Source organism: Talaromyces stipitatus, genomic scaffold, assembly GCF_000003125.1.
Source record: "Talaromyces stipitatus ATCC 10500 scf_1105507295555 genomic scaffold, whole genome shotgun sequence".
Lineage (NCBI taxonomy): Eukaryota > Fungi > Ascomycota > Eurotiomycetes > Eurotiales > Trichocomaceae > Talaromyces > Talaromyces stipitatus.
The window spans coordinates 3,600,859-3,621,956 of NW_002990116.1; the positions used below are offsets into that span (position 1 = coordinate 3,600,859).

At 46.1% G+C, this 21,098-nt stretch overlaps 10 protein-coding genes across 10 annotated transcripts; 4 read left to right on the plus strand and 6 right to left on the minus strand.

Moving 5' to 3' along the window:
- Positions 1-422: 422 nt before the first annotated feature.
- Positions 423-2,426, plus strand: TSTA_124150 (uncharacterized protein). Its single transcript, XM_002482634.1, has 3 exons — positions 423-899; positions 953-1,594; positions 1,656-2,426. The coding sequence occupies exons 1-3, from the start codon at positions 800-802 to the stop codon at positions 1,784-1,786; spliced, it is 873 nt and encodes a 290-aa protein (XP_002482679.1). The 5' UTR covers positions 423-799; the 3' UTR covers positions 1,787-2,426.
- TSTA_124160 (uncharacterized protein) lies at positions 1,656-3,722 on the minus strand. The gene is made up of 3 exons (XM_002482635.1): positions 3,353-3,722; positions 2,509-3,297; positions 1,656-2,445 (listed from the first exon to the last, which is right to left on the minus strand). Exons 1-3 carry the CDS (start codon positions 3,512-3,514, stop codon positions 2,236-2,238), a joined length of 1,161 nt encoding a protein of 386 aa, XP_002482680.1. The 5' UTR covers positions 3,515-3,722; the 3' UTR covers positions 1,656-2,235.
- A 189-nt stretch (positions 3,723-3,911) lies between these two features.
- Positions 3,912-5,401, minus strand: TSTA_124170 (flavohemoprotein; the record flags this gene model as incomplete). The annotated part of the gene is made up of 2 exons (XM_002482636.1): positions 3,912-5,174; positions 5,363-5,401. The coding sequence occupies 2 exons, from the start codon at positions 5,399-5,401 to the stop codon at positions 3,912-3,914; spliced, it is 1,302 nt and encodes a 433-aa protein (XP_002482681.1).
- A 1,387-nt stretch (positions 5,402-6,788) lies between these two features.
- On the minus strand, positions 6,789-8,173 carry TSTA_124180 (DSBA-like thioredoxin domain protein). The gene is made up of 2 exons (XM_002482637.1): positions 7,996-8,173; positions 6,789-7,918 (listed from the first exon to the last, which is right to left on the minus strand). The coding sequence occupies exons 1-2, from the start codon at positions 8,113-8,115 to the stop codon at positions 7,301-7,303; spliced, it is 738 nt and encodes a 245-aa protein (XP_002482682.1). The 5' UTR covers positions 8,116-8,173; the 3' UTR covers positions 6,789-7,300.
- Positions 8,174-8,778: 605 nt separating this feature from the next.
- Positions 8,779-11,029, minus strand: TSTA_124190 (pantothenate transporter, putative; the record flags this gene model as incomplete). Its single annotated transcript, XM_002482638.1, has 10 exons — positions 8,779-8,985; positions 9,041-9,076; positions 9,137-9,339; positions 9,401-9,467; positions 9,521-9,731; positions 9,787-9,952; positions 10,015-10,277; positions 10,339-10,511; positions 10,568-10,844; positions 10,923-11,029. 10 exons carry the CDS (start codon positions 11,027-11,029, stop codon positions 8,779-8,781), a joined length of 1,710 nt encoding a protein of 569 aa, XP_002482683.1.
- A 135-nt stretch (positions 11,030-11,164) lies between these two features.
- On the plus strand, positions 11,165-13,005 carry TSTA_124200 (monooxygenase, putative; the record flags this gene model as incomplete). The annotated part of the gene is made up of 7 exons (XM_002482639.1): positions 11,165-11,235; positions 11,291-11,510; positions 11,567-11,658; positions 11,723-11,972; positions 12,028-12,156; positions 12,213-12,249; positions 12,311-13,005. 7 exons carry the CDS (start codon positions 11,165-11,167, stop codon positions 13,003-13,005), a joined length of 1,494 nt encoding a protein of 497 aa, XP_002482684.1.
- A 99-nt stretch (positions 13,006-13,104) lies between these two features.
- On the minus strand, positions 13,105-15,119 carry TSTA_124210 (uncharacterized protein; the record flags this gene model as incomplete). The annotated part of the gene is made up of 2 exons (XM_002482640.1): positions 13,105-14,975; positions 15,017-15,119. 2 exons carry the CDS (start codon positions 15,117-15,119, stop codon positions 13,105-13,107), a joined length of 1,974 nt encoding a protein of 657 aa, XP_002482685.1.
- A 797-nt stretch (positions 15,120-15,916) lies between these two features.
- TSTA_124220 (uncharacterized protein) lies at positions 15,917-16,732 on the plus strand (the record flags this gene model as incomplete). Its single annotated transcript, XM_002482641.1, has 2 exons — positions 15,917-16,287; positions 16,348-16,732. 2 exons carry the CDS (start codon positions 15,917-15,919, stop codon positions 16,730-16,732), a joined length of 756 nt encoding a protein of 251 aa, XP_002482686.1.
- A 284-nt stretch (positions 16,733-17,016) lies between these two features.
- Positions 17,017-18,440, minus strand: TSTA_124230 (uncharacterized protein; the record flags this gene model as incomplete). The annotated part of the gene is made up of 2 exons (XM_002482642.1): positions 17,017-17,360; positions 17,453-18,440. The coding sequence occupies 2 exons, from the start codon at positions 18,438-18,440 to the stop codon at positions 17,017-17,019; spliced, it is 1,332 nt and encodes a 443-aa protein (XP_002482687.1).
- Positions 18,441-18,826: 386 nt separating this feature from the next.
- TSTA_124240 (N-acetylmuramic acid 6-phosphate etherase, putative) lies at positions 18,827-20,905 on the plus strand (the record flags this gene model as incomplete). The annotated part of the gene is made up of 2 exons (XM_002482643.1): positions 18,827-20,541; positions 20,578-20,905. The coding sequence occupies 2 exons, from the start codon at positions 18,827-18,829 to the stop codon at positions 20,903-20,905; spliced, it is 2,043 nt and encodes a 680-aa protein (XP_002482688.1).
- Positions 20,906-21,098: the final 193 nt, after the last annotated feature.

The window sequence follows — 21,098 nt, forward strand, 5'->3', positions numbered from 1 at the left end:
TCGTAAAATATCGCATCGGTAGTGATCTCTGAAGTGATTTGAGGCTGATATCATGATGCAATTGAAGACCAGGAAAACAAGAGTAAACACGCTAGGCCTAGAAAATACTAGCCTATCTAAATGTCTGAGACTTGCAGGATCTCAGCCAATTAACAGCCGTCGAGGCCCAGGAATGGGGGCATCTTGGTAATACTTTTTAAGCTGTGAACCAATAAACTTGGAAGAAACATGCTAAGCTAGTCCTATTGTGGAATGATCGCATCTGTGGCTGATCATGGTTCAATAATAGAAATACGCCATTCCTCTTTAGTACTAAAAGTTATGCTGATGCCTCATTCTTCAGGCCACCACAGGGAGGCTTCTCGGGCTCTGGAACAATCTTTCTGTCGTTTCTGTTTCAGTCTCATGATAATTGTCTTCTCACCTTGACAAGCTCTGTTAATTCGGTTTTTTCCTGCTAATTCTCAAGTCTTCATTGCTTTCACATTCACTCGCTTCGACCTTCGCTTACGTCGACTTGTCAACCGGCATAAACATTCGCTTACGCTGCCGACTCTCAACGCCCATTGTTTTGCTTGCTTTCGCCGGCAATTTTCATCCCTTGTCTCACCTTCCTCGGTCACACCCATCCTTGAATTGAATCAAAAGGGTAGAACGTACAAGGCTTTCTCATTGAGTAACATAATCGGTTATTACGGCCTGATTTCTCGACGTTTGTCGATCGATTGAATCCACCCCCGCTCCTTTCGGCTGCCCCTTCACAGGGTTGATCGCCTGAACATACAACGCAACAACAAAGATGCGGTCCTTTACGCTATTGAGTCTGCTCATCAGCCTGATGCTCCTGGCGTCGGTGGTAGGGGCATCACGGAATATGTATGATGATATCCTGGCACGAGGTAAACCCGATATCTGTCCTTGTTTAAGATGCAAATCAACTAATACCGGATAGACTCGACCACAGCTACAGATAGCGCTACGAATAGCGCTACGAATAGCGCCACGGACAGCACCACGGACAGCGCTACCGATTCAGCCTCAAATAGTCAATCACAAACCGCGTCAGGAACCGATACTGCCTCCGACCAGACCACAGGAACAGCCGCAACAACGGGAACTGCAACCGGAACAGGCTCCAGCACACAGACAACAACAGGAGGAACCAAGACAACAAGCACTCACAAAACAACCTCCATCTCCGTCGACCCTGAATGGCCTGCTGGCGGCGCTTCCATGACCAACCCACCTTCAACATCGACAACATACTACAAAATCGGGCAAAATGTTACTCTCGGCTGGAATTACACTTCTCTCCACATCACTCCTAGTGCTGTTGATGTGATTGCCTCCTGCAGCTCGAATAGTGCGACATATACTCTAGCCAATAATGTCAGTTTTGCCAACGCGACCTCCGTGGTCTGGGAAACGGATCAGTACGGACCTGATTCTCAGAGTCCATTGCTTACTGCGCATTATACACTTATCATCTATGAGGCCGGTACATCGCCCACTCAGGTTGCTAGTCCAGGACAATTGGGCCCTGCCTCGTATACTTTTGCAATGTATTCTACGCAATCGTATACCCCATTAGCCAGTAAGTTTTTCCTCCTTCGTCCATCTTTCACATTTATGCAGGAACTGATCTTCTCGTCTAGGTTATGTCTGCGTAACCTGCAACTCGGCCGTTTCAATAATGGACCGACAAGCACTAGGCTTCATCCTCGGTATGGCAGCCATTACCATCTTCTCATTCACTTCGTTTGCCGGCGGCTTCGGACTTTTTTAGACACGTCTTGTCTCGTCTCGTACCTACCGGTTATTTTGATGCTTGTTATCATGCATATAATAAACCTCACGATGCGATTTCAACTTTGCATACATTTTACTTTCCCTCTTATAAACATATTAATGGGTACCGAATTTCGTCAAAAGCGTGTTTTTATCAGAATGTGGCATGGGTGTTTGGGTGGGCGTTTTTATTTTTTCAACAGTTTATAATGGCAAACGAGCATATTGATTTGATCACATGTTGATAATTCTTTTCTATTCGAGGAAATGTGTTTATATATTCGAGTTGTACGTCCGGTTCTGCCGTCTAAAGGCAGAATTTTCAGTCTAATGAAGGAGATAATATGAATTCAGAACTAGCCATGTAATGTTTTTCTATATTGTCTGTCAAATTACCTCTAGGGCCATCCCATTCTACAACTTGGTCTAGAGATGACCCAGGTTTCATCATATGCATGCCTGATGATATGCCTCCCATACAACACCGAGCTCATTACTTGCACCATTACCACTCCCTTCAGCAGGAGCACTCCCATCCCCGGCAGAAGTCAATGCAACCGGCTTCCGAACAATTGGCAACTGAGCCAATGAGCCAGTTACGTGATTGCATTTCTTGCACGGTTGGCTTCTGATATTGGAGTATGAGAGGACGTATTCCTATTCAGAGTCTGTTAGCACTAAGGCCTAGACAAGCAGGATCGGGGGGGTACGGAGACAAACGAGTAAATAACACAAATCCCACTTCCGTGGTCGTGAATTCAGTTGATGCAGAATCGCGTTTTCGAGACGACTTGGTCTCCCGAAGGAGTTTCGGGAAGAGACGCGCCATTCTGGGGGAGATTGTTTATTACTTGTGCTACTTTCTGGGCCGGTTGTTTCGGACGATGTCGTTGTTGTTGTTGTCGTCTCAGAACCTGTGGTGAGAACTTCGTGAACCTCGAATGTGAGTCCCGCCAAACCCAGGGACACAAGTATCATAGACTCATTCTTTGTCCGCCCGAGACGAAATCCCGGTATTGATCTATTCTGGAACGATTCCATGACCGTCTTCAGATCCGTCTCTGGCGTACCATATACCGAAGAGATAATACCCGCCGGCAACTGCTTCTCTCCCTGAGCATCAACCTCCATCACATCCCCACCACCCTGTCCCTCCTTCTCTGCATCCTTCTTCTGTTCTCCCTCTTCATCCATCTCCCTCAATAACCCCTCGTAGTCAACTTGCCACATCCCCGCCTCCACCTGCGGAAACGCCCCTTTCGTCTCAGCCAATTTCTCATCCACCCTTTTCCAAATCGCCTGCATATCTGAGCTGAGCCATAACTGGCGAAACCTGTTTAGTTCCTCGACGCCCTCTGTCGCAGATTTGCGTAAAAGCGCATTGAGCTGTTGCGGGTTTCGCGGGATGGAGGTTGTTATTGTTGAGCCGTCTTTGGTGTGGCGGGGATTGATGATGGGTGTTATGGGGGCGAGGAGTCTGTCTGGGAGGAGGGAGCGGAGTTCATGAATCTATATCATTTTGTTTAGCATATTGAGTGGACTGTTCGAGGTTGGGAGTACGAACCTTGGATTCAAGCTCTTGCAGCTTAGCAAGAGAAGTAACGAGCTGCCGCTCCGAGTCCCAGTCGATAGATTGAAAATGTTGGTTCAGAGAAGATTCTTCAAGCTTTACGGCTGTATTCCCATCTGCAGTCCCCGTCTGCATGGTAGGATTGTCAGTCGACATTTGCGTAACTCGTTTAGATAGATCAGTTCGGCATAGAGTTGAAATCGGAGCTCGTGTAGGCTTGTATACAAGATTTTGGAGTTGTGTAAAGATAGAGTATAGACGGTGGGTATTTAATAAGGAAATGAAAGCTATATTAGAGAAAATCGGGAGGCTGACGCTGCGTTTGTACAGCTTACGACAGAAAATGATGTTCAATGTCCAGCGTAATGCGGGCGATATGCGCCACATATTCAAACGTTAGTAACGCCCGGGCCACACATGTGGCTGATTATAGACCAGCAAACAGGCTACTTATTGGTTCGAATACAAGTCAAAAGATTTATTGTATATAGAATATCATTAATCATGAGAGGAGAATTACTATCTACAAAACGCTCACCTAAAATGTCATCGATCATGGAGAAGGGACACCACCAGTGCCGAACAACTCCATATGCACTCTATCAGCCGAAACACCTTGTTCAGCTAATGCTTTAGCTGTCGACACCATAAAACCAGCTGGTCCGCAGATATAGTACTGCGTCGTTGCATCATCGAGGTACAATTTACCATCCTTGGCAAGCGAGTTGATGTCAATAGGTCCCTTGACGTGATAGTCCTCTCCTTGCTTCTCCTCAGCAGACGGGGAGGTGTTGAAAAACGTGACTTCCAATGATGGATGTTGCCTCGACAGCGACAAGACATGGTTCTTGAAAGCGCGTGACTTGGCCTGTCGTGCACTGTGGACGAAATGAACTTTGCGCTTGTCGGCCGTGGAGCCAGAGGCCACTGTGTTCAACATTGATGTCAAGGGAGTAAGACCGACACCAGCGGCGATCATGACGATGGGCGAAGAAGATTCTGCGTCGACAAGGAAGAAGTCACCGCGTGGGGCAGACACCTGGATAACATCGCCTTCGTTCTTGAAGTCGTGCAGGATGTTGGAAATGTAGCCTGGGTTGTATTTGGCTTCTGGGTGTTTGGGGTCGAGACCGGACTCCTTCTTGACACTGATGCGGTAGTATTCTGGAGAATGCTTGTCACTCAGCGAGTATTGTCTGGCCTGGATGTACTTCAAGTCTGGAACATGCGTCCGCACAGAGATATATTGTCCAGGACGGAAACTGGGAAGAGGCTGGCCATCGATAGGCTTCAAGTAAAAGGAAGTGATAACATCGGATTCGGGCACTTTCTTCTCGATCTTGAACTCTCGCCAGTCTCTCCAGCTCTCGGCCTGTTTGTATAATTCCTCTTCCTTGGCAATGAACAAATCAGCCAGTTGCCAGTATGCGGCAGCCCATGCATCGTGAATCTCGGGAGTTAGAGCATCGCCTAGAACTTGGCCCATAGCTGCAAGCAGATACGTCCCAACAATCTTGTACTGCTCCGGCTTGATGTACAAGGAAGCATGTTTGTTGGTAATGTTCTCCACAGCGGGACCCAGCGCACCGAGGTTGTCGATGTTGGCGGCATAGGCATAAAGAGAACCAGCCAAGGCTCTTTGCTGATGGCCATTGAGCTGATTGGTAGTGTTGAAGTAGTCATTCAAATCAGGGTTTTCAGTGAGCATGTTCTTGTAGAACACAGTGGTGATGGTGGTGCCATGCTCCTGAACCACAGGTACGGTGGCCTTGATGATATTGATCTGATCTTCAGTCAAGGGCATGGTGGTGGCAGTCTATGTGTGATAAAGAGCTGAGATTTGTGTTATCGGTATAATGATTTGAATAGATAATGGGCAGAATCCCTGGAAGTGAGCCGGACGAAGCATTTTTATATGTCCCTGTTCGGACATTTGATACATGAAGAACCGATCACTTAGCTAGTGTGGCTCAAGTATATATAAGCACAACGTATGTTGCCGACCCACATACCCCAAGTCTCGTCGAATCGCTGATTTTCCATTAGAAATTAATTGCTTACTTTGACCTCGTAAATCGTGACATGATGCTCTCATAAGCTCAGTTTAATTCTACATTTTTATAGTATATGGTCACAGGAAAATACAAACTGCTCGCCGACCAACCACGGACACTGGACTAACGGAATCATCAGTTGATATACCGAGTCAAATACTGACAATTTGCAGAGAAAACCGCATCGAACGGCATGGTTAGTCGGGTTGTGTAGGGATTGCTAGGGGCTTATGCCTCGCGAAATTTTCGCCTTGTTCCTGAATCTCCGCGGAAGAGAAGTGGGAAAAAGGGCTCATGATGGTGTTTTCTCGGTATGGACGACTGTCACCGCGCAAGTTCGCAGTGTAGAGGGTATTTTGACTCCGCGGAGAAAGAAAGGTTCACAAAAATTTTCTTTTCTTTTGGCGACACGAGACATCGGAAGATCTTCAAGTAGAAGTCTGAGAGAGAAAAATAGATGAAAAACGACCAAGAAATGACGGGGACGATAAGCGATAAGGGATGGCCGATAAGCGATAAGATGCAATTTGATCCAGCCAATCAGCGGCTGTGGCTGCCTCCAGATACATTTTGCTGCCTTGAATGTCAGGCGCATTCGCAACTATTCAGACACGCACGCACACTCCAGGGATATGTCTACTTACTCTACTGCCGTGGACCTTGGTCTGAAGATCGCAACATAACAGAACGCTTACCCAATTGCTATGAGTCAACGTCTGTTATCTAAGATTAGCCCTGATAGAAAGCTGTTGAACCAGCCTGGGTTGATACTACAACTTGATAGAGATATCACATAGACTCAAAGACGTAGTTCAATTTAGAATCCCAGACTAGTACAAATCGGGCATCTGTGGGTTTGATCACCCTGCACAAAGAGACAGTTCATCAAGATAAGGCAGGAAAGGAGCAGTGATATGGGAGAGAGTGTTTCGATCAGCGCTGCTGATAAGGTATGCCCATGCACGGTTACTTTGTCAATGCACTACCTAGCCCTAACTAGCTACTATGTGCGGCGTATGGGCTGGGAGGTCCTAATCGTCCAATCCCAGCAAGAGCGCTGTAGATAAGGGTCCTCGAGATACAACACAGACAGAAGTCGAAATATTACCGAGTATCCATCGCTTAGCCAAGGAAGGAGGTCTACTACAAGAGCAAAATGCGTAGGATACCTGAGTATGAAAGACGCTTCGCTGCCCATTCTGGATATGTACATATGAAAGTAGGGCAATCGAATGCTTGAACACTTGACTCAGAACGAAACATCATCTAGATGTCCGAGGTAGTCTTATCAGGTATTAATATTTGTTGCCTGGGTCTGGATTTGATCGAATGAGCCTGGAAAGCTGATATGAAGAAACATCATCAATATTTCCTAATTAGGAAATTTTGCCGTACAACCTTATTTCGGCAGATTTTGATCGAAACACCTAGGGTCCGTTCATTCTCTGATTAGTTTCGTACAATCCATTCTTGCAATTTTTGACCTTGGGAAATTATGATACTATCGTGGCAACTTCCGACCCGGGCAGCATCTGGCCAAAGAACGGGCGAGAATTGATGAACGCGCCAGTGACCCGGCAGCGACAGGAAGAGATCAAATGATTGCCGTTAACATGTTAAGAATCAACAAAGTGTGAGAAGCATTATCTGGAAGCTGGTATGCTGTACATATCGCAATATCTTCCAGCACTATCATATTGACAGCATCATATATCTAAAAGAAGTACCGCATCCCGAAAAATTTATGCGCTGATCGAAACAGCCAAGCGCAACAAATTCTCAGAGAGGATAGTCAAAAATGTCGCTTGCAGGCAACGACACCCAAGAATACAATATCAATTTCGCATTATGAATATGTGACTGAAGGCGTAAACTCCATAAACCCGCTTTACTCCACCCCTTTGACTGCCATGAATACTCTCAAGAATTCCGCAGCATCCTGCGCGCCTTCAACGGAATACTTGCCTTGAATGTTAAAAAATGGCACCCCTGTTATCGAGTTTAGTCTCGCTTGTCTGGCTTCCCGATCAACCTCAGCACCACCAACATCAGAATCCAGCCATCCCCTGACTTCCTTCTCAGGTATCTGTGCAGCCGATTTGACCGCGGCGTCAACTAATACCTCCTTATCGGTGATATTCTGCTCCTCTTCAAAATACTTCTTGAACAGCGCCTTCACAACCTCCGTCTGTTTCTCCGAGCCGTAATGCTTGCCAACAAGATGGATAAGGCGATGCGAATCCCTCGTTGAGCCCGTATTGCCGCCAAAGGAGAAATTGATTCCTTCCTCGGCTCCTATGGCCCCGATTCTCTTCATCATAGCTTGAACTCGCGCAGGGTCGCCGAACCTGTTTTCGTACATTTGCAGCTTGTTGACGCCGGGGAAACCGGGTCCGTCAGGCCTTAGGTAGAACGAGTGCCATTTAAGCTCGAATGTGTCGCCAGGATTGGCTTTTGAGTGCTCTGCGATGGCTCGTTGGAGGCGAGATGTACCTATATAGCACCACTAATAGAAATATGATGCTAATTAGTTCAGTCGTCTCTTTGACAAGAAGGTCATCGGTGAATGGGATATGTATGTACCGGGCACACGGTGTCTGAGGTAATCTCAATGGTGTAATTTGTCATCGTTCTGAAGAAAAGAGAAAACTTGGAGTGATTGAAAAGCCTTGTCGTCGGTCTCTTGCTAGGGCAACGTAACATCTGAAAGCTCTAACTCAGTTGAAATCGTTTTTAAAATGTCTAACTACGCATTCATGAGAATTTGATAAAAGACAGAAAAATCTGGAGCATTCGAAGAGGCGGTTCAGTTTCCGATGGCATGCTTATTAATACAACGGCTCTTTATCCGATCCGAGACGAAGGCGTACAATTACTTCTACTACATAAGCTGGTAGGATGTGCTTTTTCTTTTGTCAGAATATCATAAACATCACTTGTGCGTTGATAACCAACAGATTCAAGCATTAATTCATCAAAACGTACCAAAAGCTTCCGCTACACTTTGTGATGGCCACAATGGCACAATTTCATACAAAGCCCTAACCCTAACAACATGAAGACGTTACAGCTAGCTGATCTCCGAATGTCTAACAATCAATTGCTGAAAGACTTCTGGTTACGAACTGGATGCACCAGTGAGATCTAGAAAGATTTGCTTCTATAACTAGCATTGGATCTATTTCACTAGACTTATGACAGTAATGGCACTATATGCTGTATGCCCGTTTCGATACATTGTAAGGAATCGTTTATACACCCCGGACAGCATCTAATCTTCCATGACCAGAACTTAAACTAGAGAACGTATCGACTACAAGATAAAGAAATTAGCAGCACGAAAGATGAAACTGCCCAACAAGAGACTCACAATTTCAAATTCTCCTTGTCCGTCAAATCAAGCTGGTTGTTGTCAACGACGTGAGTGACACTCGTGCCATTGTCGTGGATTTCTTCGACGATGCCATCATCTCGCACATCAATTTCTTCCTGTAGCTTGTCACGGCGCTTGTTTTCCTTCACAAGGATAATGCGAAGAGCTACGATGCAGATCGAGGGTAAGATTGCGGCGACCTGGTGCGAAGATATTAGTAAAGTTAATGCAGTCGAAGTGTTGGAGGACACTTACGACAAGTAGAATAATCCACGTCGGCCTATACCGTGGCTATGTCACTCTGTTAGTGTTCATCTCCCATGTTGGACGACTAGCTTGCGGACAACGTACCTTCCACTGCGGCCGAAAGAGCTGTGGAGAGATGATATTGCCCAATCCGTATCCGATATGATACAGGGCTATAACTGTGGTCTTTTTGGTATGTCCGGCGGAAGTATTAGCTGCCCATATCATGACGACAGCATAAGCAATGCCAGTTGTAGATCGAATCCATATGCCGGTGATGAGACCCCACCGATTTGACCATGGAAGGCCTGTATGTATGAGAACTCTGAGCACTTTGATACAGTTATGCTGATTGAAAAGCAGACTCACCCAAGAGAAGTATACTAGACAAAGCGCCGGGTATATATGAAGCTAGAGAAATCCACGATCGACAATTCTGGCTCGGTCAGTAAACAATTACCGTCTGGTAGATTCGAGCCAGAAACTCACTGTAGTCTTATGAAGCACAATTGCAGCAGATATTAGACAGACAAACGAAACTGCTCCGCTGACTGTTCCTAGCAAGGTCGTCTGCAGGACTGTGAATCCGAATGAGTTGATGATTAGTGAGTATTGATTGGTAAGTCCATTGGCCATCTCTTGCGACCAGGCGTGCAAGAAGAAGAGCCATGTTTTAGCGTCTTGAATTGCCTCGATAAACCTTCATTCATCAGTGTCGCGATTTATAGAGTTTCCGAGCAGTTGAAACCACGTACTGGTACTTTTTGAAGGTTTTCTGCTCAATTCCAGAATGATTTTCCTTAATCCGGAGTATAGCTTGAGCGCGCTCTTCATATGTCAGGAACCGAGCATGCACAGGACTATCTGGGAACAGAAGCAGAACAATGCCACCAAATATAACTGTGATGCCGCCGGTGATAACTACAATATGTCAATATGAACTCATATTTCACAGAAGCATTGATGCAAAGTGAAACACAAACCCATAAACCACTTCCAAGGAGAAAAGCCATCAGTTTTGATCCAAATTACGCCGTAGGACAACAATCCCGATGTTATAGGACTTGCGTTACCGATTGACCACATTACCGGCATCAAGACCGCTTGCTCTTGATAAGTGAAGAACATCGACATGGTGAGTAGGAAGGCTGGCACGATGCATGCTTCTGAGAGTCCCAGCAAGAAACGGACCACGAAGAGGGAGGCGAAGCTATTGCACGGAATATGTAAAAGGGTAATGCCGCCCCTGCTAGCAGGTCAGTATGAAGTTCAAAATCATTGACGAATACAGACATGGAGGGCCTGACCAGACTATTAGGTTACCACCTAGCCATTTGCCCACTGGAAACCTTTGCAGAGCCCAGTTTTGCGGCCACTCCGCCACGAGATAGCCAAAATAAAAGATCGAGGATAGCCAATTGTATTGATTAGAATTAAGGTGGGCATCTTTTATTATACCAAGTATTGCTGAGCTTCCCAGCTGCGTAGCCGTCAGCGCCCGTCCTTTGCAAGTTAGAAATATCTTTTCAAACCTACCGTCTGTTTGTCGACATACATCAAATGATAGCCGATACAAAGAAAGGGCAATATCCGCCACAGGCATTTGTTGCGAATCTTTCGAGCTTCTTCCGGAGTTGGATCGTTTACTTGGAGTTTCTGGAAGAGTTTATAGCTCTCGTCGGCATAGCGGTCGGATAGTTTGGGTACATCAGGAGGAGGAGAGCTGTCATCTTCAGACTGGACAGCTGCTTTGGCGTTCGATTTTCGGTGATCTGAAGCCATGTTGTCTGTTGGGGGTGCACGCCATACACAACTTTGGAACCTTAGAAATACAGTCTCAAGGTTGGCAGTACAAATCAAAATCTCATATAAATATCTATCTCTGCAATACCTCCCATATTTCGCCATTATGCAAACATCTATCGCCTTTCGCTGGGCCCAAGCGTAACTGCTTGGCCGTTGACATCCCTGTCTCAACGTGGGAACCTGCATTGACATTCCGGTAAACAATTGACTTCAATTCCGAGAAAGATTACTGAACATGGGAATTTCAACAGAGATCATATCAAAGTTGCGTGCAGAAACTGTTGTTGCGTCAGTATCGTGCCGGTGACGTGCTTATCTTGCCAATTGATGAAGGGAAAATATTTAAGTGAGCCCCTCCACTCGGCTTATTGGATATCAGAATATCTTTGGTTCGAAAGGTGTGATATCTCCATCACTGTCTTTAGTCTTCCGGCCTCTGCTAATTTTTCGTAGTCTCCGAACTACTCACATCGAGAAAGTTGAAAATATTTGCATACCTATGGCGGAGAATAACCCTGAGTTTCGAGTGCTTATAGCCGGAGCTGGTATAGCAGGGCTAGCAACAGCAATAGCACTCAGTCGCATTTCAGGAATCCCAAATCTCGACATCCAGCTGTACGAACAGGCTCCAGAGTTAACTGAGATAGGAGCGAGCATTGCACTTAGTCCTAATGTATGACTTCTTTCCCTGCTGGTTTTCTCTAGTATTGGATTTGACCGGCCTACTAGGGCATGCGGACTCTGGAAAAGCTCGGTGTCCACAATGCACTCACAGATGAGAATGGCTATCGAGGGCCAAGTGGTATACCCCAAATTTTCCGGTATGAGCATGGACCGGATAGATCTGAGAGAGAGGTGAGCTTGCTGACTTGAATATCCTACAAGCCACTGGAAAACGAATCAAGTAGTAACGGTAGATACTCACGTCAACGTGCCCAATCCGCGTCATCACACTACTCGATTCCATAGAGGACACTTGCACAGTGCCCTACTGCAGCATGTTCCCGGAGAGTCAATTCACCTCAACAAAAAGGTAGCTGGTGCAGTGGCCACTGACGATAAAGTAACTCTTTACTTTGAAGACGGAAGTGAAGCTCACGGTGATCTTCTGATTGGTGCTGATGGAATTAAATCGGTTCGTCCGCTTCACGAATTCTCCCACAGTTGATGTTTGTTAACCACTGAAACAGAGAACGAGGCAGTCTTTCTTCCCAGAGTATAAACTCAAGTTCAGTGGCAAGGTCTTCGCCAGATCGACTTTCGATGCTTCTATAGTTGAAGGAAAAATCCCGGATTTACCTGCTGACTCTATGCATTGGGTATGTACTCGATATTATACTACTCACGAATAAGGCCTGGGCTAACATCAAACCAGTGGGGACCAAAAGATAATTTCTTCGCATCAAGATTGGGTAAGCCCATTCCTGCGATTATACTCTCTAGTACTGAGAGAGATGGCCTAACTAATTATAGGCAAGGGGCAATACACCACTGTTGGCGCATATGAAGATGGACGTAGCGCAGAAGAGCTAGAAAAGCAAGTCTCCTGGGACCAACCAGGGAACGTGGAGTTTCTCAGAGAAAAGTATAAGAATTGGAACCCTACTGTCAAAGCCTTGACTGAGTTAACCCCTTATACTCGTTTATATGCCAATTATGCTGGGGAGGCCCTCCCGACATGGGTTCTTTCGTCTCGAGCAACCTTGGTTGGCGATGCTGCTCATACTCATGGTGGTGCCTTTGCAGCCGGTGGTTCCCTAGCACTTGACGATTCGTTCGCCCTAGCATTGGCATGCAAACATGTTTTTTTGGCAGTCAAACCAGTCGAATCCAAGTTTAGGTCATCAGATATCAGAAAAGCCTTAGAGCTATACGACAAGACTCGGCGTCCACACACGGGAAGACTCCTAAAAATTGTTCACGGCCAGATTAATAAGAAACCAGAATTACACGTCTCTAGCGAAGAAGAGGATGCAGCGCTCATTTCGAGGATGAGGAATAGACCTGATACAGTGTGGTTGTCCGAACATGATGTCGTGCAAGCCTTTGAGAAAGTAGTTGAAAGAACACAACTACACAGCAGTATTGAAGGAAATCGACAATCTCAGCACTCTGTCCCTGTTGCATCGGGCAGTGAGCGTGCAGGGTTACAGGCGAGCAAACTGTAATCGACATTGTCTGAAAGATATTTGACCAGGTTCATTTAGAGGAGATACCGAAGATATATAAGATATTCTGTTTAGCTGGTATACAAAAAGATTGAATTATTACAAAAATTCCTCCAAAAAATTTGGATACCCCATTCCACCCATAATTGAAATTCCAGAAGCCCAGTCCGGAAGAGGTAAAAGACCCTCTTCCGGGCTTGGTAAGCTATACACTGCGTTGGAGGAGTAAAATCGGTTGTTTGATAGACTGAGGTCATCAGTGATACGGCTAAGAAAAGGACGTTGGTGAGGCATAAGTTGTTGAATCTCGGGAGTTGAGATCTCCGACTGTCTGTCTTGGGTTGACTCTGACTGGTGACGTTCATACACCTGTTTCCGCGCCATAGGGTATGTGCCCAAGGGGTTCAGGATGTATTCGAGAGAGAACTGAGCTGGATTCTTTGGCTCCATATTCCTATCCACTACGCTTGGAGTCTCAACCGATATAGCTGAGAAGCCGCCCCTGGCCTCACCAGAAAACAAACTGTCAAAGCGCCGCAATGCCTGCACTGCCGACTCGTAGTACAAATCTACTTTGATGTACTTTGCGAGAAAACTGAGAATTCGCACATTGCTCTGCAATATTTCATGGCAGTCTTGATAGGAAAATTTTGAGAACATGGAAGGATCAAGTACTCTCCATGACTCCAGGCTGGTGACCAGTACGCTGCTGCATATCTGCGTGTGGACTGCATACGGAGTATCTATGATACTGAGCTTATGGCGTTCCCAAAGGTCTTGTAGAAGAGACCCAATGTAAATAGCCTTTTCAAGGCAAGTGTGATGACACATGTTGATAAATTCCTCCGGGGCGTTTTCGCGGATCCATTTGGTAGCAGAGTTTGGGAAAACAAGCTTCGAGACTCCTACACGATATAGATCATTGTAAGTTTGAGAGATAAGGATATGGAGGCCAAAGAATAGGTTTAATCGACCAGAGGTTTTGTAGATGTAGACATTTTCCGTTGACATTCTCATACTTTCCGGTATTGAATTTTCGATATCTCGTAGTTCCTCGTTCAAAGCGTGAAACTGAGAGTTTCCGTTTGCTTCCCAGGGGATCTCTCCGTCCAGGTGCTTAACATGTTTCAGTATCTTGGAACGGATGGCCATAGCCCTAATGTAATGTCCACGCATGTCAATATTCTCGACTGTGAATGTGGCCAATGCTTGCCTCTCGACAAAAGGCAGTAGCTTTCCGACGGACAACATCTCCGTAATGCAGGGCATGTTTCGAATAAAGGAGTCTTCAGTGCATGGAAGTTGGACCTGAAGATCACCTGCAGAGATAAAACGGAGCTGGTCAATACCGCATTCGATGGATGCGTCAAGCAGATAACAAGCCCATAAAAGTCGCCGGCGACTTTCTTTTGCTGCCCATGAAATCTCATTCTTCTGGCACAAGATGTCATTGTCGTGCTCTACGTTGAGCTGCAGTAGTTGCACCCTCCGTGATATGGATCCGGAAATGAGAAATGCTTTTGAGTAGTCACCGACTCGGAGATAATATTCATGGAGTAGAATTTCCGTCATAAGACATTCAATGGTCGGATTGCCGAAGGTCGCAAAAACGCACTGCATGGCCGCCTCGGCCCAGCCTTTACCAGCATTGTAAAAGCGAGTGTCAGAACTAGGTTCCTCTTCAGGGTAACCGATAGTCTTTGCATAATAAATCGGAGCAGCCAATGCACACATGATATAGACCAGTCCTGAGAATTCTGAGTATACTGTTTTCGAGTTCTGAAACTGCTCCATGAAGTTTGGAATATGCAAGAATCCCATGCAACGAACGGAGTGGAGATGAGAAAAGTAGATGTCGATCAGCTCGCGAATCCTATCAATAGGAGGCAAGTTCCGAATCACTAGCCATGTCGGTATTGTGCGAGAAGATTTATGCTGGAAGCTTGTTTCTGGGGAAGAGTGCTCAAGATCTGTGTCATAGAAACAACATTCAATTGCTTTCTTTGTGCACCTTTCGCACGCAGGAGGACCGGAACATCTGGACTTTGTCCGTCTACACTCGACACAAGATCGTATAACTCGGCGACGCTTGAGCCCAGCTTGTGTGATGGCATCACTGGGATTGAGAGCTTCCTGCGCTGCTTCTGCCGAGTAGAGGCATCGTTCGCCTAGTGCACGGCATTTCTCACACGAACCCGGAGTGCGGTCACATTTTATCTGTAAGTATCCCCGGATCAGTTTAACGAGCCCTTGATTCCCTAAGGTTCTGTAGACTATACACACCTTTCGCCGCCGGCATACAAGACAGCTGGAGGAAACCTGTTCAACCATGGCATTGCCCACCGAAGAGCCCGTTTGGAGGGTACATTAGAGACGCATGAAGTTACGTCTCTCACAAGGTGATGAAGTTACTGGCAAGCGGTGATCACGACAATTCAAGCAAAATGATGTTGCAGAGAATGTGGATGCCGACACCCGGTAGTTATCCGGATCTCGCTTGGTACTCCTTTCCATTGGCCGAAAGTGCAACTTTATCTTGATCACGCGATTTCTTTGACCGTGTTGCAACTCACAATGAGCTACATGGTACATTATATCGAGATTAGGGCAAAGGGGGTCCCGAGTACGTAATCGAGACATCGCCCTTCGACTTGTTAAGAGGCCGACATCCGGTCAGCTGTGGATGTCGCCCTATCATCTATATACTTCAACTGTAGATTAACAATACTATACTTCTATTCGGAAATGAAGGATACAAATATCAGTAATTATAACAGCATGAGCTCTTGGCCGATAAAAAGGATATAAAAGCCACCTTCGGTAACGCTGCTGTCCACTGGTTAGCCCAAAACAAAAGGCTCAGAAGAGATTTTCTACCGTAAATCAATTGATTATGATTACATGTTTGAAAATGTCCTTTATACTTAAGGTGCTATCAGCCGCTGCAGTTGTTGGTGCTGCTCGGGCCTCTAATTTCCATGTATTCGACAACACGGCGTATACAAACACCTCCATTGGTTACCAAAGCACCAACATCAACTGGATTCCCGCCTATGTCTGCAATCCCTTGACGAAAGGGGGGTTTCTTCCTTCTGTCACAGAATGGAAAAACATCGTGCTCGAATGGAACGTCTATCCGGGATATCCATTGGTACTTGACTGTGAAGATATCTACTTCACCAACGAGTCCACCGCAGATCTGTACCTTGAGATACTGAGCTCATTGCAGACCTGGGCTGCAGAAGTTATACCCCCTGGCCAGATAATAGGCTGGTACGGACTGTCTGGGAACACTATCCCATCGCTATACGGTCATTATCAAAGCTTGATTGCAAATTATAGCAGTCACGCTTTTTTCCCATCCGCATATACCTTCAGCAGCAGCATCTCCACATGGAACAATTCACTCAACTCAGTGATTAATACCATTACTGCAATAAATGATACGCTACCAATCTGGCCGTATACCTGGCCTCAGTACCACAATAATTATTCCTTCATCCCGGTCGAACTATGGGAAACAGAGCTTGAAATTCTGTCCTCAAACAGTCATCTAGATGGCTTCGTTATATGGGGCGGCAAGAACTATGCCGTATGTAACGATAGCTGCCAAGCGACTGCTGGTCAGCAGCCATGGCTGAATGCTACGCGCTCGTACTTGAGCAATCTCTATGGAATATACAATGGAAAGCTTCAGAAGACTGGCGCTCAGATATTCTCTTTGTAGATAGCTCAGACTGCCCAGGTGCCCAGGTGATATTAGTGAATCTCGGCATTGCAACTCACCTCCGTACATATAGGATTTTCAGTTTTAGGAATCAAACATCTCCAGTTTACAAATGTACAGGTAAATGAAATTCCAGATATGTATACGTATCACTGCGAACCTCAGCGCACAATTATAGATTTACTTAAATAAGGATCAATTACCTAGCTAGTACGGCAAGTTTTAATGGATAGAACTGACGAGTCTGATGGGTACTGCTATATGGATATATATGTATATATATACTACACTTGTACGTCATCCTTCTTCGCGTCCTCTTGAACCTCTTCCGAAGTATAGCTATGCTTACTCAAGGTAACCACAGTTGGAACAGCCACAACCAAGCTCCCAATCGTTAGCCCCCAATTCATTGCAAATTGAACCATGGCACTAACACCATTAGCATTCACTCTCCAGGCCATAGATCCTCCAGCAGGTTTCAACGCAGAATAAGCCCCGATAATGACCGCATTGACAACCGGGTCGCGCGACTGAGCGCCCATTATCCAGTAGCAATACCCCTGCCAAAAGGCGTCGTAGACACCATAGAAGAAATACAAAAACATGGGACCCAAATATATGCTACCATCTTTATAGTCAATATCCTGTTTCAGATGTTGGGGAGATGGCGGTTATCGGCCCAAATTTGAAATTTGTAGCCTCCTCCCCAAATGATCATACCGGTGATGAAGAGGATAGACCAGCCGATTTGTGCTCTTGTTCGGCGATTAATGCAATTGATGTCTAGGATATAGCCTATTAAAAGTCCTCCGAGCATCTGCGCGATCCAATATAGGGCGCTATTTAAGGATCGTGTGCGTAGGTTGAAGGTCATCCCGTTGACATCGTTTTGCTGATATGAATAAAACACGTTGGCGTTGAAAAACATTGGGTACAGACACATGATTTTCCAGTCAAGGACAATCTTGACCGTTTGCACGATTGTAACCTTCACGTTCGCCCATTTGAGGGTCTTGGATTCTTCAGAGAGACGACTGCCGTTGTACTTGCGAGATAACGCTTCCGCGGGAGACACAAACAAAGATAATACCCAACCGAATAGCATAATCACGATGTAAGCAATGTATGTTGAGTCAGTGACAGTACCGGATTTGGAATTGTAATTGAGCCCAAAACTAGCGAGCGAACCGATCGCACTACCTAAGTTGAAGATCACCCAAAACAGAGCAATAGCTCCTCCTCTAGTACTGTCGGTGGTATAAGTAACCATGATTGTGCCCTGCGCAACCCAGAAAAACGCCGCACCAAGACCCAAGATTGCTCCAGCCCCAATCACAAAGGGTCCATTTGCAGTGCGGTTGTAATTCAGCAAAGAGCCTGCATAGAGGGCATATGTCCATCCCCCAAGCAGTAGAGACCAGCGAGGTCCGAGGTATTTGTAGAAGACACCCACGAAAATCAAAGCAGCTCCTGCAGTGCATGCATGAGTCGCGACGTTGGAATTCGCGGTGACGGTTGTATTGACTTGACCTGAGCCTCCCATGCCAGTAAGGGCATTGTACATGCCAGGATTGCAGAATGATATGACGGATATGAGCATTACTTGGAACCAGGGGTCATGATGTAATCGGAGCCAGAAGCTTTCCTTCTTTTCTGAAGGTGACAAATTGCTCTGAGCAACTTTTACGTCGGCCGTTGCTGTAGACATTGTGAAGGTTCTGTAGACTGTACCTGGATAGAGTTAAATTCAGAAGATGTAGCACGGAAGGATGAAAATGGATCTGACGAGAGACGTGGTGGGAGACTGGCCCGGTGAATATATAGACACAACAAGCATTGAGAATGATTTGACTAGCATGACCCAAGATATTCTGGTCATGACGAAAAAAGTCAATTTGATTGTTTACTTGGGGCTTCTCCAATGATTCTCACGAAAGATTGCCTGGCAACGATGGAAAAGTTCTCGCCCGGATGTCGCTCTGATATCGGTTGGCCGACATCCGCTCCTAACTCCGTCAAAGGTTGTTCCTCCTAATCGTGGCCTCAAAACATAAATGTTACCCCATGCTCTCATTTAAATCAGAATAAACGCAAATGGCCGAGAAAATCACTGCTAGCTTTATGGCGTTATCAAGGAGTGAGAACATTTTGGACCATCTCCAAACCGAAGCCCGAAATCCGGTGGCGCACCAGATTGACCTCCACGATACATTAGGGCTTTGCGAGGCCTTTAACCACGAAGAGGCACAGGTATCGACAGCCATTGCGTCCTGTCTTCCCGATATATCGTCATTGATCAACGACCTAGTTCCGCGTCTCCAGGCCGGGGGAAGACTCATCTACGTTGGCGCCGGTAACAGTGGCAGAGTAGGGTTTATGGATAGTAGCGAATTACCAGTGACATTCTCAGTTGATCCAGGTCAGTTTATTACTGTGGTCGCAGGAGGTAAAAGTGCCATTATCCACGCACAGGAGGGCGCCGAAGATTCTGAAGACGATGGCGTTACCAAATTGCAAGCTCTTCAATTAACGCCGCAAGACACTGTCATCGGTATTTCTGCATCGGGGAGGACACCCTTCGTTCTTGGTGCACTTAGAACAGCCATAGAAAAGAGTTGTCTTAGTGCTGCTCTCACCAACACCCATCTGTCCATTCTCGATGCACTTAGACCAACGTACAGCATTTGTGTATTGACAGGCCCAGAATTTCTGGCTGGAAGTACTAGACTCAAAGCTGGCAGCGCCGCAAAGCAAATCCTCAACATGATTAGTACATGCTCCATGATAAAGCTTGGGAAGACTTATAAAAGTCTTATGATTGATGTTCGAGTTAAGAACCACAAACTCAGGGCCCGTGGAAGACGAATCGTGCGCCAAGTCTGCGCAGGGTGTCCAGTGTATACCTTGGATCGAGATGGAACTGTCTCTTCAACGTCGATCAATGTCCCAGAATCAGAAGATGGCGATATTATACTTGACCGTCTCATCGAGCAGTGTGAAGGAAGCATCAAGCTGGCTTGTGCTGTCGCCATTTCTGGCCTGGCCTTAAAAGATGCGAAACATAGATTGGTGTCAGTGGATGGAAACTTTCGAAACTTTCTCGACAATTTGGGCCCTTCAATTTCTATGTTGCCGGAACTTCCTGTCGTATATGAGTACTTTCTTTGCGTCGATGGAGGTGGTACCAAATGCACAGTGTCAATAGCCACGAGGTCTGGGGTGGTAGGAAGAGGTACAGCTGGTGCTTGCAACTTCAACTGTGTTAAACTGGACGATATCATGAGACAAATCACGTTGGCTTCCCATAAAGCAGTATCACAATTACCCGAAGCCAACCAATTTGGCCCAAACCACCTGCCTAAGCTGACTCAGGTCTGGGTTGGGTTGGCAGGCATCTACCACACTAGCCATAGCAACCTTGAGCAACTTATCTGGAGACTGGAGAAGTTGTTCAATGTTTCATACCGGCACAAAGAAATGCGACTCACTAGCGACGACATGCTTCTGAGCTCGGCCATCTCTACTGATGGCTCCGGTGAATGTGGCATTTCGGTCATCGCCGGAACCGGGTCTGTGGCGACAGCGTTTAGAAAGGAGGGAGATAAGATCATCCAATTGGGCCGCACTGGTGGCTGGGGTTATATTCTCGGTGACTATGGAAGTGCATTTGATATCGGTAAAAGAGCACTCCAATCTGTTTTGGCAGAGGTAGAGCAAAGCCAGTTCGATAAGAGTCGCAATCTTACCGAACTCGAAATGACAATTCTGGCCAAACTCGGCTGTAGAGAGAACGAGGTTCTTTCCACCTTGTTCGCTTCGGATATCTCACAAAAACATAGAATAAGTGGTCTAGCAAGAATCGTCACGGAACTAGGATTCAGAGGTGTGAATCCCGACACCCATTCGCAATCTATCTTGCAATCCGGGACAAAGTCCCTTGTCCAAATGATCAAGCCCCTGGCAGCAAAGAACGTGTGTCATCCTCGGAACAGCGTGCTTGTACTATCTGGAGCTTTGATGAATCTTCCGCCGTATAAGGATATGCTTCTGGCAGAATGGGTGAGAGAGGGTATGACACCATTCATGAAAGTGGTGGTGATAAAGGATGCATCGGATTATACAGCACAAGTACTTGCGAGTCAGTCGGCTCATCAGGATATTGATCGGCGCTAACACAAGAAAGGACTTAAAGCCACCACCTTCCTCTATCAAAGCGGGTTGCCGGGGTAGGAAAAGTGGGAACAAAGATCCAAATTGATGAAGTATAAAGAAACTGCCCGAAACTAAGACACATATGACTTGATAAGTGAAAGATCTAGTACCTGATTAAACCATATTTAATAGAAGGTTTCTGCTTAGAGAAAAA